Genomic DNA, 14745 nt, shown 5'->3' with positions numbered 1-14745 from the left:
GAAGAGGTGGGTCATTGGGCATCTTGCAGGTGGTAAGACACAGAAAGGCCAACACTCTGCTATGCCCTGATACTGGGCGGCATCTTCCCGCTCCCCAAATACCAGAGCCTGGATCTCAGCCTCACCTGATCCGTTTCTCCACGGAGGCTGTGCAGACGCTGCAGCTGGCCGCATCGGGCGCCGGCTCTCCTCGGCACACGGAAAGCATCTGAGATTTCAGAAGAGCCGGGCTGAAGCTCTGGGCCACGCTGTCCCTCTGCATCTCCGGCTCCCCCCTTCACAATCCCCGCAAGCGTCTTGGGGATGCCTGGGCATCTGGACAAACCCTGGGCATCGGCGGGGGGCGCATGACTGCCCCTCCTGGGAGCGGGTCCGGCCAATCCTGTCTGGGCACAAACAGATCTCACCTGAGTAACAGGGCTGCCACTCTCAGCGCTGGGAGCCGCACGGCAGGGCCGCCCGGAACCCAGGTGCGGGGCCCTGCTGGGGAGGCAGGAACTCCTAAGGGCAACAGGTGCAGAGAAAATCCAGCCATCCCCCGGGGGAGAACGCTCTGCTCTCGTAAATTACAGCCACGCTGGGAGGCCCCTGGGTCACAGGTATTCCCGAAGGGGGGAGGGAAGGGTATCACTGCATTGAGGAGCTTCGAAATAGGTGGAAACTAGACTCTGAAAATCTGTTCCCCCCTCCCCACATGCTCCCCAGGCAGTATGGAGACGGTATAAGGAACAGATCAGGGGTGTGGACTATTCTCTGCCCCCCTGGGGCCCAAAGGGATGGATTGGGGGGCATGGCTGGGATGCACTGCTGTTGTTCTCTGCCCCCCAAGTGCCCATAGGGGGCAGATTGGGTGCATAGCCAGAGGACACTGCACGGAGGCTATTCTCTACCCCCTGGGGCGGATCAGGGGATATGGTCAGAACACAGTGACTATTCTTTGCCCCCCAGTCACTTAGAGCAGCTGCGAGGCTGCTCTAACCGCTGCAAAAGAGCCCGGCAGGGCCAAGAATACAGAGAACACAAAGGAAGTTTAAAGCCACCAGCCGCGCCCCCACATAGACAGACGAGGTAAGTGACAATCAGGGCCTGTATTCCGTGGGGGAGGTGGCTGGGCTAACGGCAGCTTTGCAGACACTTTGCACAGCCTCTGGCTGCATAAGAGGGCTGCCAGCAAGGTCAGGGAGCCATGCATTTGCAGATGGCTTGGCTGCAGCACATCAAATCAGCAGCAGACCTGGACCCAGGAATGTGGCTTGGGAAGCCTGAGTTGAACATAGGGTGGGAGGAGGCAGTGGAAAGAGTGTGGTAAAGGTGGCTAGATGAGATGCCCTGCAAATAACCTTACCAGAAAGAGGACACTGACCGGGGGGGGGGGGGGGTGTACTCACTAGAGGTGGGGGGGCAGTGTCACTCCCTGTCATGGTGGCCGGTGCAAACCTAGGATGCAGCAACAGCCGTTAGTCAGCACCTCTCTGTGGGATCCCCCCCTCTCCAGGACTGGGAGCTGGGACCGGGGTGGACGGGATCCAGCAGCTATGGCTGCAGGTAAGGCCGGCTCCAGCGTTTGTGCTGCCCCAAGTGGCGGGGGGAGGGGGGGGAGAGACGCGATTGGTGGCACTTTGGCAGCAGCTCTACCACCACCGCTTCGTTCTTCGGCGGCAGGTCCTTCCCTCCAAGAAGGACTGAGGGACCTGCTGCCGAAGAGCCGGCCGTGCCACCCCAGGCACCTGCTTGCTGCGCTGGTGCCTGGAGCCGGCCCTGGCTGCCGGGGAATGGACCAATCAGCTGTGGATGCAGGGGAGAGGACCAAGCGGGGCTCTTTCTGAAACGCGACATCTGTGCTACAAAAATCCTGGACGTTGCTATTTGAAAAATCCGCCCTGACAGAGGACGGAGCCTCAAAAAAGAGAGGCGACGTCCAGGAAAACCCAGACGCGTGGTGGTATCCCTACCTGCAAAAAAAAAAAAACAAAATAGGGCGTAGGCCCCTTTAATTTGGCTTCCTTGGTTCCCTGTGCTGTTGGAGATCCTGCCTTGTAGAATCCAAGGCCAGCAGGGCCCATTCTAACCAACGAGTGTGACCTGCAGCTTAGCACGGGCCAGAGAACATAGGAACGGCCAGACTGGGTCAGACCAAAGGTCCGTCTAGCCCTGTGTTGTGTCTTCCAACAGTGGCCAGTGCCAGGTGCCCCAGAGGGAATGAACAGAACAGGGAATCATCAAGTGATCCATCCCCTGTCGCTCATTCCCAGCTTCTGGCAAACAGAGGCCAGGGACACCATCGCTGCCCATCCAGGCTAATAGCCATTGATGGACCTATCCTCCGTGAGCTTATCTAGTTCTTTTTTAAACCCTGTTATAGTCTTGGCCTTCACACCATCAAAGTCCTGCCCCAAAATAATCCCGAGGCCAGATCTCTTCGGAAAATACCCAGCCCTGCTTTAAAAACTGTCAATTCAATTTGAAAAAAGGTCTGGGACTTTTCAGCTCAGGAAAGAGATGACTAAGGGGGATGAGAGAGAGGTCTAAAAAAATCATGACTGGTACGGAGAGAGTGAATAAGGAAGTGTTATTTACCTCTTCACATCACACAACCACCAGGGGTCACCCAATGAAATCAATAGGCAGCAGGTTTAAAATAAACATAAGGAAGTATTTCTTTACACAATGCACACTTAACCTGTGGAACTCATTGCCAGGGGATGTTGTGAAGGCCAAGACTATAACAGGATCCAAAAAGAATTAGGTAAGTTCGTGGAGGATAGGTCCATCAATGGCTATTAGCTAATATGGTCAGGGACACAACCTCATGCCCTGACTGTCAGAAGCTGGAAGTGGACGACAGGATGGATCACCTGTTCTGTTCATTCCCTCTGAAGCACCTGGCATTGGCCACTGTCAGAAGACACGATACTGAGCTAGATGGCCCGTTCGTCTGACCCACTATGGCCATTCCTATGTTCAGTGATGGAGAATCCACCACAACCCTCGGTAAATTGTTCCAATGCTTAATTAGTCTCACCATAAAGATCGACGCCTTATTTTCAGTCTGAACGTGTCTAGTTTCAGCGGCTGTGGAATCGTGTCATGGAACGGCTCCTGGTGCTATTACGGCTGGTCTGCAGAAAGGGACCCCTGTCAGCCAGCAGTGGAGCCTTGCATCCCACGACCGTCTGAGATCTCATTAAAGCCAAAGCGGCCTGGCCTGCACCCTCCTTTAGGACCAACCAGAGGAGTCCTCCAAGCCCCCTAAGGTAGTGAAGGCAGCTGCTGACTATCAGGGGGACCTGCAGACTCAGTCAGAGAGTGGATTGATGGTTGCCAACACAAGGGTGAGGAGACGGGCTGTAGGACGTGGCTGGCAGAGGCAGAGCGCCAGCAAAACAGTTTTTCAGGCTGGAAGGGAGCATTAAATCATCGAGCCTGACCTCCTGCAGAGCACCCAACAGGACATTCCATTCCACTCAAACACCCAGACACGGAACTCGACTGTGCTCAAACTGCAAACCGTAGGCAGAGACCAGCAGAGACCCAGGGGCCAGCAGGGCATGAGGCCCACACCATGGCAGAAAATTGATTAAGTGAGAGTCCCTGCCAATTTGACCTGGGGGAAATTCCTTCCTGGCCCTGAATCTGGGCATCAGTTGGACCCTGAGCATGTCAGCAAGACCCACCAGCCAGGCATCTAAAAACATCCCCAGTGCTGGTCCACCCCATCCAGTGTCTCATCTCCAGCTGTGGCCAATCCCTGATGCCTCAGAGGAAGGTGAAATCTGCCCTCTCCACCCCCAGATTACAACTGTGCATCGGGGGGCGGGGGGAGGGGGGAGGGAGAGGAAAACCTTCCTGACCCTGCAAGCAACTGACTGCTGTCTTGAAGCAAGAATTACAAGCATGACCCGTAGAAGTAGAAGAGGGACAGGCTTCTTGGGCACAGAGCCACTGGATGGGCAGACATGGGGATTTCTGAGCGAGGAAGCTGCCTGCTGCTGTTTCTGCCTACTTTGTTCAGGGACACGGGACTTTCAGCACATTCTATGTAAACAAACACCTGGTGACCACTGATTTTTTTCCTCCTAATGGAAATAACCCTGCAAGATCCCCAAATATTATCTAAAGGGCTCAGGCCAAAGGGGCAACACTAGTATTATTAGGTGTATTACGGTAGTGCCTAGGCACCCCATCATGGACCAGGCTAAGAGGCGCAGGAAAAGATTCCCCCTTGCCTATTGTGTACATTTGCAATCCTATTAGGTGCATTACGGTAGCGTCTAGGCATCCTAGTCCTTGACTGGGGTCCCATTGTGCCAGACACGGTTTTTGACAGCTATTGGGTGTATTATGGTAGGGCAGAGGGCATGCTAGCAACGCCCCAGCACCCCATTGTGCTAGGTGCTGTACAAAAGGCCACTCCTTAGATAGTTGCCAATCTGAGTACAAGACAGGTGGAGACAGACCGCCCAGGGGGGACACAAGGAGACAGTGCTGGGCAGCGGGACGGGCAGTGGTCTCACCAGCCCCCAATCAGTGCCAGCTCTAAACTCCAGCCTGCGGCCCCCACCTCCCCACTGGCTCAAAAATCTCGCTCCTACAGCGCTGCCTGCCTGCCACAGTGCCTGCCTCGAAACAAAACTGACCACTCAGGGATCTGCTGCTGCCCGCGGGAACCGCCTTCCATCTGCCTCCTCCTTTGCCAGCCAGCAGAACCGAAAGCCAAACCCAGCAGGCCAATGCTCCAGCCTGGGCTGAGCCAACCACCCTCCTCCCCGTTCCCTTGTTTGTTCCTTAGCTGCTTTTGTGCCAACCAACGTGTGATTTGTTTGTTATGCCTCAGGAGGCCATAACTCGCCCCACCCTTGATTGTTGCTCAGCCGTTTCCAGGCCACCTGCTTCGTTGGCGAGCTGGAGCCTGGCCTTGGGGTATTGGGCGAGTGCTAAGAGGCGCAGGAAAAGATTCCCCCTTGCCCAGCATTGCACGGCTGGCTAAGGGAACAGTGGAGGGGCATGGACAGATTACGGGGATGGATGACACCCAGGCACCTTAATAGGGGGGCGTGTGCCCGTCGTCTTGTGAGCTTCAGCCACGTGTCGAGGGCACAAAAAGTCAGGGGCAAAGCCAGGATTAGAACCCAGCACTCTCCTGCCTCACTGCCCCTTACGCTAAACGCTTTAGAAGGGCTCCTCCACAGTGCTTCATTTTTCACAGAGCTGCGCCCCGGCCCCTATAAGCTTGGCAGTTTATAGCCCTGGTACTCAGTTCCTGACTAACCCACTAGATTCCACTCCCCTGCCAGAGTTATGGATCAAACCCAGGAGTCCTGACTCCCAGGCCTCCCTGCTCTAACCACTGGACACCCCTGTTCTCTGATAACTGGGAAAAGAACCTGGGAAAGGAGTCCTGATGCCCAGCATCTCCGGGTCCACCCACTACCCTCCTGCGTTGCCCCATAATAAAACATGACATGAGATTGCTTTCAGTATCACCCTGCATGTCCTGTCTGGATGGGCCTTTCCCACTCCATGGTACTACCACCCTCTGGAAAATGAACCTGCTGGAGGAGTCCTTAAATCTTGAGCAAACAGACCAAGAATTCTGCAAACATGCTCCAGACCTTTGAAGAGGCAGCAAAAAATAATTAAAAACAAATAAAAAAAAATGCAGAAGGATCCAGAGTCCACCCCCCATCCCGCCCGGGGACGACTCTGAACCCCAGCCCCATGGGGGGCTGTAAGCCTGCAAAGAAGCCAACAATGGCCGAAGTGAGCCCTGATTCTCAGTCATGCTGAGGCTTCCCTGTGCCACACTGGGGTGGAAACAACCCCCTGAAAATCCATCTCCTCCGCCTGCAGTTGGCATGGAGTTAGTGCAAAGGTCTTGTGCCCAGCCCCTGGTGTAGGGGCTGGATCTGTGGGTATGGCCAGGGCACACTGGGCTGTGGCTGTTCGCTGGCCCCCTATGGCCCATAGGGGGCAGACCAGGGGCGTGGCTGGGGCATACTGCACTCCGGTTATTCTCTGCCCCACAGGAGCAGATGGGGGATGCGGCTGGCCCACAGGGGGTGGATCGGGGGCATGGCTGGCCCATAGGGGGGCAGATTGGGGGAGTGGCTGGGGCACCCTGCACTCCGCTACCCTCTGCCCCACAGGGCCCATAGTGGGCAGATCGGGGGCGTGGTTGGGGCACACTGCGCTCCGGTTATTCTCTGCCCCACAGGAGCAGATGGGGGCTGTGGCTGGCCCATAGGGGGTGGATTGGGGGTGTGGCTGGCTCATAGGGGGGCAGGCTCGGGGCATGGCTGGGGCACACTGCATTCCGGCTATTCTCTGCCCCACAGGGGCAGATGGGGGCTGTGGCTGGGCAAGATGCAAAGAGGAGACCCACAGCCACCTCTCCCCAGACATACCTTGAATGCAGGATCGGGGCAGCTGAGAATCAGGGCAACCTTCAGCCCTTCCCAGTCCCCTGTGTATGCGGCCAGTGCTGCAGGCAGCTTCCCCAGCACATAAGACTGCCAGGACCCCCAGCTTTTTACCTTCCTGAAGCCCCCTACATCCCCTGATCTCACAGCATTGCTATGGAGTCCAAAGCGTCCTCACTGTTGGCTACTGAAAACCAGGTGTGGCTCCGCCAAGGACCTTAGGCCACTTGTTTCCTTTCACCGTGCCTTAGTTTCTCCTCCTGCCTTTTGTCTTGTTAGGCTGAAAGCTCTCCAGGGCTGGACTGTCTTGGCAGGGCAGAGCCCCTAGTCACCACAGAGATACAAAATAAAGTGGAACCGCTTGGGATTTTCTGATCCACCCTGGCCCCCACGTCCATGGAAATTCCTGCTCTTTGCAAACTCCAGCAGGAAATCCTGGATCCTGCCGACCCTGGACTTTGACCCCGATTCTGTGGCTGTTCCTATTTTAGAGAGAACGTGGGAAGGTTGCAGGGGGTGGGAGACAAGGTCCAAGAGCTCCTAGGAAATGGCCAGGCAGGCAGGAGGCCCTCAGAAGTGGTATCAACTATTCTGACTGGGTGGCGATTACAGAGGCAGGCAGAGTCACGTGAGCAAGCCACTTTGCAGCTGTGCGCCTCAGTTTCCCCATCCAGCCCTGCTTTGTAAAGCACTCTGAGGTCTACCCCTGATAAGAACTAGGGATTGTAATTACCTTCCCCCCTCCCTTCTTCTGTGCCCCAGAAACTGAAATGCAGTTTATCTGTTGAAGCATAAGAAATAAGGGCTGGCTATTTCTCACTCCCCAGCCCTCTCTTACCAAAACCCTTTGCTGGTCAAGGTTAGATTCCAAGGTGGGAAGACAGAAGGATGGTTGCTGAGCTGCCACAAATTTCTTTCAGTGGGGCAAGATGAGGAGCATTTCAGGAAGATGTTTCCATCCCGCCGCCGAGCCCTGGAAGGCAGCGACCAGGGAAACCGGATTATTTTTGCTCTAGTTGCCAGACGCCAGTTCTCTGAATCTGAAAGGCAACTTGGTCCCCTGTGCTATGGGTGGCGGCTGAATTCACAGCGAGACAGCATGATTGTTCCAAGGTTATTTTTTATATTACAGTGGAGCTTGGAGCAACCAAGATCGGGGCCCCGTCGGGCCGGGCGCTGCCCAGGCACACAGTGACTGAGATCGGGGCCCTATCGGGCCGGGCGCCGCCCAGACACTGAGTGAGCCACAGTCACTGCCCCAAATAGGATGAGCTTTGATACAAGTCTACACTTCAAATGCTGCCGCTGCACGACACAGCACCTCAATGGAGATGCTACCTACACCGATAGGAGGCTTCTCTGCTCAGCGTAGGTAACCCGCTTCCCTGAGAGGCGAGAGCTATATTGACTGGAGACTTCTCTCATTGACTTAGCACTGTCTGCACCAAGGCTTAGTTCAGTTTCACTGCAGCGCTTGGGGAGTGAATTTCTCACAACCCTGAGCGACCCTTATGCAGACCTAATTTCCTAGCGTAGCCCTGCCCCCCGTGGACCTTGCAGTTAATGGTGCTCAGCAGAAGGGCCCGGGGTCTGTTCCTAGGGCCTGTTTGCAGGCTCAGGGCTTGTGTTTGCACTGTACCTAGGGCCAGCTCCAGGCACCAGCTTATCAAGCACATGCTTGGGGCGGCCACTCCGGAACGGGGCAGCATTTTCAGGTATTCGGCAGCAATTCAGTGGAGGGTCCCTCACTCCAACTCAGAGCGAGGGACCTCCCGCTGAATTGCCGCAGATCATGATCGCAGCTTTTTTTGGGGGGTGGGCTGGGGGAGGCTGCTTGGGGCGGCAAAACCCCTGGAGCCGGCCCTGACTGTACCAAGTGCATCTCAGTTGTTACCAGAAGCAAGTGCTGAATAATCATCACAGGGCAAGTGAAGTTACACCAGTCAACCCATCCAGACAGGGACGCTCCGCCCCTGGCTGCTAGGCTGGGGTCTCAGAGACAGAAGGTTGAAATCCAACATTTGCTTTGAAGCTAAAAATCAGCGTGAAACTCCTTCTAGCAGGCAGGGCCTGCTCCTGCCAGCACTGGGCATCCAGGACTGCCAGCAAAGCCACCAGGAAACAAAGAGCCATGTGGTTATTGGGCCCTTGAGACTTGCCTTCCAGTCCCAGCTCAGCCAGCGGCGAGTCACTTTCCCTATCTGGGAAGTGGGGCTAACGCTATGTTGGTTACACAGTGAGCTCTTCAGGCAAGGAGCCTCTCATCCTGCACGTACAGCTCCTAGCACATCTAGAGATGCTACGATAATACAAAGGAGGAGGTACCGTTGGGCGCGATCCTGAGTTGCTGAAGCCGTATTTTCTGCCAGATCTATTTGGCAGCATGCCCCTTTAAGCCTGTGCTCCGAGTCCATGCCGTGACACTGCTCCCCGGCCCTGGGCAGGGATATACTGTTAACCCCATGGAAGCCACAAACTTTGTACTTTGTCATCGACCGGGCCACGTCTCAACCTGGCAGCCAGGGTTAAAACGACAGAATAAATATTGACCGTGGAGTGCACACCTGCCCCTCAGATCCAGCTCCTGGTAAAGCTTCCTCAGCCATGAATCTCTTATCCCAGCACCCCCTAAATCCAGGGGAGTCAGGGGCAGCTTTGCCTGGGAAGAACGGAGCCTCGTGTTTCCATTGCTGCTGTTTATGGTGGTACCACCTCCCCACCCCAGCGGCCAGTTCGGCAGACACAGCACGGATCCTCGACTGAGCCTGATGCCCCATTGTGCCAGGTACAGCACAACCCCTCCCTACTCAAGATCGAGGTACCCTCACTGTGATAGACCCCTCACCCTGCTAAGATCAGGGGCTCCCATTGTGCCAGGCGCAGCAGACACTAATTATAACCAGGGCCCCACTGTGCCTGTCACAGCACAACCCCTTCACAGACACACATCCGAGACCGGGGTCCCCACTGTGCTAGGTGCAGCACAGATCCTTCCCAACTGAGACCAGGGGCCCCCATTCAGGGCCCCACTGCACCCATCACAGCACAACCCCCCCAACGAAGACTGAGGGGGTCCCCATTGTGTGAGGCGCTGCATGGACCCCATGTGCTGGGCGCTACATAGACACAGACTCCCTGCTTCAATAACCTGACTGTTGAGTCCTAAATATCCCGCCCCTCCCCCCCCCTGCTTTGACAGATGGAAATTTGCAGCCCAGAGACCAGGTGAGATCAGCACCAGTTGCCTCGCTCTGTGGCACCAGTAATGCCAGGCGCTCCAGCCAGCTGCCTCGCCCAGTGGCTGCCCTCACATACCTGATAAGCAGCAGCTTAATTCTAATCCTCCGGGGCCCACTGGATCTGCAGTTCGACCCAGAACCGAGGACCCTTTGCATCTCCAGCGCTGATCAATCATTAACAGGTCCCGCTCCCTCCTCCACCCTGCCCTCAGGGCAGCTGGGTGAGTCAGAGACACCCTCCTCCCCCCCCCCTCCGGCTGAGCATCTCCCCACCTGTCTGGAGATGGGCGGCGAGCTATAGTCCAGGTTCTCCCCTGGCTTTCGGAGCAGGTGTGCTGGGCTGGGAGAATGGCACAAAGGCAGCACCGCACGGACAGAGAAGGAGGGTGGAGAGGTGCCAAGTAACCTGACCTTCCCCCGACAGGTAAATGGGAGCAGAAGCCCAGCCCAACCCGGCTTGCTCAAACAAATCCGGCACAGGCAAAGCAGCTCGGTTGGTTTCAGAGAGGATCGGGCCCTTAGGTCTTAACCAGTTCAGCCCAGGGTGGGGATTTACACTGGGATGTTACAACCCCTACCCCAATTCATTGTTTGCAGACTCCTCCCGAGCAGAGAGGAACCGAATGCAATGGTTGGCTTGCCAACACCAGACAGACATGGCCTGCTCTCTGTTAATGAGGGGTGAGGGAAAGAGGTGCTGGGAAATGCAATCTCTCTGGGGTCAGGGCGCGGCACAGGGGCCAGGGAAGCACTCAGTGTGGTGGCACTAGCCCCAGGTTAGAGATGGGGAAAATGAGGTGCCAGGAATAAAACCCAGGAGTCTTGTCTCCCATACTGGCCCCCTCCCAGAGATCCTGCCTCCCTGCTCTAACCACTAGACCCCACTCTCCTCCCAGAGCTGGGGATAGAACCCAAGGGTCCTAGCTCTCCCAGGAGAGTCCCCCTGATCTAACGCACACTTTCCCTGCACAGAACTGGAAATATGAGAGTCAGAATCCTGCTTTTTAGCCTCAAGACCATCTCAGCCCTACAGGCTAGAGGGAGTTGAGAAGGCTTTAGGGGTCGAATTTCCTTCACAAACAGGCTGGCTGATGGCAGATATTAGAAGAAAAGCAAATAGCTCTATAAAGCACTGGGATTTCCCCAAAGGGTTTAATCGGACCGTCCCCATCAGCAGGGATGAGAAGGAACCCTGGTTGCATTACAACCAAACAATGGAGACTCTAATCCTGTCACATTAAACTATTGAAACTTACCATTAAAGAGGTAGGATCTTTTTAACCTCACCCCTCTTAACTGTGCTCTCACTGCGCCGATCTGCCTGACAATTAAGAAGCAGGTTCTTGTACCTGCAAAGGAAATTTCCTGGAAAGTTGGAGGGACATTGAATGAGATGTTTGTGGGAAGACAGCTGATTTAACAAAAAAAGTGACTTTGCAATATGCAAGCACAGCAGGCATGGCAGCCCCGTGTAGGAGCGACAGGAAGGGTAGCAGCCTACTACAGCTAACAGCTGAAGGAGTTACCCTTTTAGCTCAAGAGGTAGCACACTGTGCTGTAGATTTTCATTGTCCTGAGTTCAAGTCCTGTTGTGAACTCAATGACGACTTTCATAGCCCGGGCATTTGCTTTTGCAGTTCTGCCAGCCAGACCCCCAACTAAGATCAGGGCCCACATCACAGTGGGTATTGCCCAGAATCCACTGAGATCGGAGCTTCCACTGCCCCCAGCACTGCCCAGACCCAGACTGAGATCGGGACTTCCCCACCCCCAATCACCCTGGGCACTGCCCAGACCCTGACCGAGATCGGGGTTTGTCCCCTCCCCCAATCACCCTGGGCGCTGCCGGACCCTGACCGAGATCGAGGTCCATCCCCCATTACCCTGGGTGCTTCCCAGACTCTGACCGAAATCACCCACCCCCAATCACCCTGGGCGCTGCCCAGACCCTGACCGAGATCACCCTCCCACCCCCATCACCTTGGGCGCTGAGATCACTGCCCCCCCGCCAAAATCATCTTCCAATAACCTTCGTCTGTGAACAGCCAATGAGCCTGGTGCACTGGATCAGAGTAGGTGGTTATGTAGGTATTGAGCAGTTTAAGGCACACATTGGGAACACTGTAGGTTTTCTTGAGCATACGTACCAACTGGTCTGTGGACCAAACAGAGGGCTGGGAGCCAGGAATTCCCAAGTTCTATCGCTATCTCTGCAGTCTCCTATGGGCTTTTTCCACAGATGGGGAGGATCTAGCTGCTGCGTTAGGAAAACATTCTCTGTCATTTCAGGGACCAGGGGAGAGCCTGCCTGCCAAAAGATGTCGCTCCCTGGACTAATGAAACATGGAAGCAAGGAAAGAGCCAGGCTGATGGGGCGGAGCTGCACCCATGCCCTATGCAGCGCAGACAACCGTGGGAAGCATGCAGAATTCAGCATGCTTCAGGCTGGATTCACATCTCTCCTGTTCCTGCACTTGGGGCAGGGATGTGGGGAGAGAGGGAAGAGTTGGCTTGAAACCGCCTTTGCTCTCCCCACATTCTGGGCCTTGCCCAGCTCCCAGCAACAGTCAGAGCAACCCCGAGGCTGCTCTAACTCCCATACTCACTGGGCCCTGGAGAGCAGAGAAATAGGCATAGCGCAGTGTGCTTCAGCCGTGCCCCCAAGCCACCCTCTAGGCCACAATTCTGGGCCCTAATGCTTGTTCTACCTTGGCTAGAGAAGTCCCCTGCAGGGGTGGGGGTGGGAGAAGGCTGCTTCCTCCACTTTAAGGGCCATTTATGCTGCACAGAGCAGCTCAAGAGTAATTATCCAAAGGAATGTCAAGAGGCCTCTTGATCCTGGTCTATAAGTACCTACACAGGCGGCAGATTTCTGCGAGGGGAGGGCTCTGTAAAGCAGCAAAGGCTGATATAGATCTGGACAAATTCAGACAGGAAACAAGATGCACATTTTTAAACAGAGAGGGAATTAACCATAGGAACTACTGACCCAGGAACAGGGGATTGGGGGAGTAATCTCCATCACTCGAGACTTTAAATCAAGATTGGATGGCATTTAATCCACTCTAGCTCGACTACCAGAAAGGGGCTGGATGTAGGAACGGCTGGGTGGGACTCTCTGGCCTGGGCTAAACAGCCTATACAGCCCCACTCACACACCAGGACTCATTTGTGCCAGGCATATTAGGTGTATTACAGTAGAGGCAAGGAGCCCCAGCCATGGACAAGGCCCCCATTGTGCTAGGTGCTGCATAAAACACAAAACAGACAGTCCCTTCTGGCCACAGACTATGAGAACTGAGCAATTTCCCCTTCATTCACACTTGTGAATCTCCAAGCTAGAAACCGGACCTTGAGAGACCCATAGACCTTCCCCTCTGCCCCATTTCATCCCAGAGGAGGAGACGACCGAAAGGAGCCGAGACCACTGTAGATGTATAAGGTTCAGGGCGACGCCTGACTTCCTGGGAGATGTCAGACAAGACAGGGAATCCCCATCAGGGCAGGAAAGGCTAATCAATTTATCATGCTTCTATAGCATGATACACCTTCCATGTCCCCAGGCACAGCATCTTCAGCACACACCCCCCTCCACAGCTGATCTTCATGTTGCAAAGAGTTTTAGACAGGTAAGGCACCCCTAGAATTCTGGTGCCCCACGGCGCCTAACTGGAAATCCAGCCCTGTATATAGTGCCCACCACTGTATGAGCCGAGGGTCTTGCAATTCCTTGTGAGGTAGAACAGTGGCATTACCCCACCAGTATACAGATGGGGAAACTGAGGCACAGAGCAGCTAAGTGACTTGGCTCAGGTCACACAAGGTGGCGGCAGAGCTAGGATTTGAACGCAGAGCCCAAGGCTAGTGCCCTGACCCCACCATCCTTCCTCCCATAGAATCACAGACTATCTAGTCCAACCCCCTGCTCAAAGCAGGACCAATCCCCAAATAAATCAAAAGTGCTAAATCCCAGAGCTGGTTCTGCTGCATCCACAGAGCGGGGGGAAAGAGTGCAATCAAGGATACCCATCCACGGCCTCTTCGAGCCCTGCTGGTTGTGCCAAGAGGAGAGGAGAGGCGGCTGTGGCCCTGAGCTCATCCATTCCAGCCATGGGGCACTGCGTTTTCTCCACAGCAAGCAGCACACTCCAACGTCTTACCCAACGGCCTTCATACCCGAGTATGACCGGCGCGCAGGTAAACCGAGGGGGCAGGGTGCACAGATGGGCCAATACAGGTTCTTAGCCACTCACCTCCAAAGGTATTAAGAAAGTCGGATTCATGCAATAAAGGCCAGATTCCCAGGGGGGAAAATCCGTACGGACACCAATGGAGCAATGGCCTGTTCACACCAGCTGGGGACCTGGCTCCTCCATACCTGGCTCTCGGAGCAGCACGGTGCATCTCCCAGCACTTTACGTACGTTTGTGAATGAAGCCTCATAACCTCCCCAGGAGATAGATGTACGACATTTCTCCCCATTTTACTGGTGGGGAAACTGAGGCACACAGCAAAGACGTGACTCGCTCAGTGCTCAAGAGCAAGTGAGTGGCAGGCATAGAACCTAGGTGTCCTGACCCCGGCTTATAGATCCCAGGGGTCCTAACTCCCAGCCCCGTCTGCTCTAACCAGGAGTCCCCACCCCCCTCCCAGAGTCCAGAATAGAACCCAGGAGTCCTGGCTCCCAAGACTGCACCCAAAGCTCAAAATCACCTAAATACCATTAGCCGCCAGCCACCGATTCCCCTGGTATTCCTGGTTTCTGTGCTGGATTCCCCACTGGACCCCAGGTATCCACCTCCCGTCCATCTGGAGGCGCTTCAACCCACTGAGCACCATACTCCAGTTCCCCATTGGCTCCAGCTTAGAAAGCACACCACTGATGGGAGGTGGCTTAAGAAGCCCTTAGCTGCAGCAGTTAATGTCCAATCCTACCCCCACATCACACGCATGGTTTCACCTACCACACACCCAAGGGCTACGGCAGGGGCAGAGCGCGCAGGTGTGTATGGGAGGCAGGGGCAGCGGCCGGCTGAGCCGAGATCTCAGCCCAGGGAAACAGGCACAGCGGCACAAGGGAGTTCAGA

At 55.3% G+C, this 14745-nt stretch overlaps 1 protein-coding gene across 6 annotated transcripts in view; it reads right to left on the bottom strand.

Annotated features, from left to right (window-relative positions):
• LOC127037052 (nesprin-2-like) overlaps positions 1-14666 on the bottom strand; it is a 29782-nt gene extending 15116 nt beyond the window's left edge. The window contains exons 1-4 of one of the 6 annotated variants that reach the window (XM_050928500.1): positions 11806-14666; positions 10915-11023; positions 3023-3396; positions 126-386 (exon numbers count right to left, since the gene is read on the bottom strand). In XM_050928500.1, the coding sequence (XP_050784457.1) occupies positions 126-262 (137 nt within the window). In that variant the 5' untranslated portion in view covers positions 263-386; positions 3023-3396; positions 10915-11023; positions 11806-14666. The other 5 variants (XM_050928496.1, XM_050928495.1, XM_050928498.1 and 2 more) reach the window with 5 other exon arrangements.
• Positions 14667-14745: the final 79 nt, after the last annotated feature.

The sequence above is a fragment of the Gopherus flavomarginatus genome, chromosome 18, assembly GCF_025201925.1.
Source record: "Gopherus flavomarginatus isolate rGopFla2 chromosome 18, rGopFla2.mat.asm, whole genome shotgun sequence".
Lineage (NCBI taxonomy): Eukaryota > Metazoa > Chordata > Testudines > Testudinidae > Gopherus > Gopherus flavomarginatus.
Note: the sequence above shows the minus strand (reverse complement) of the source record. Positions and strands in the feature narration are given on the sequence as shown.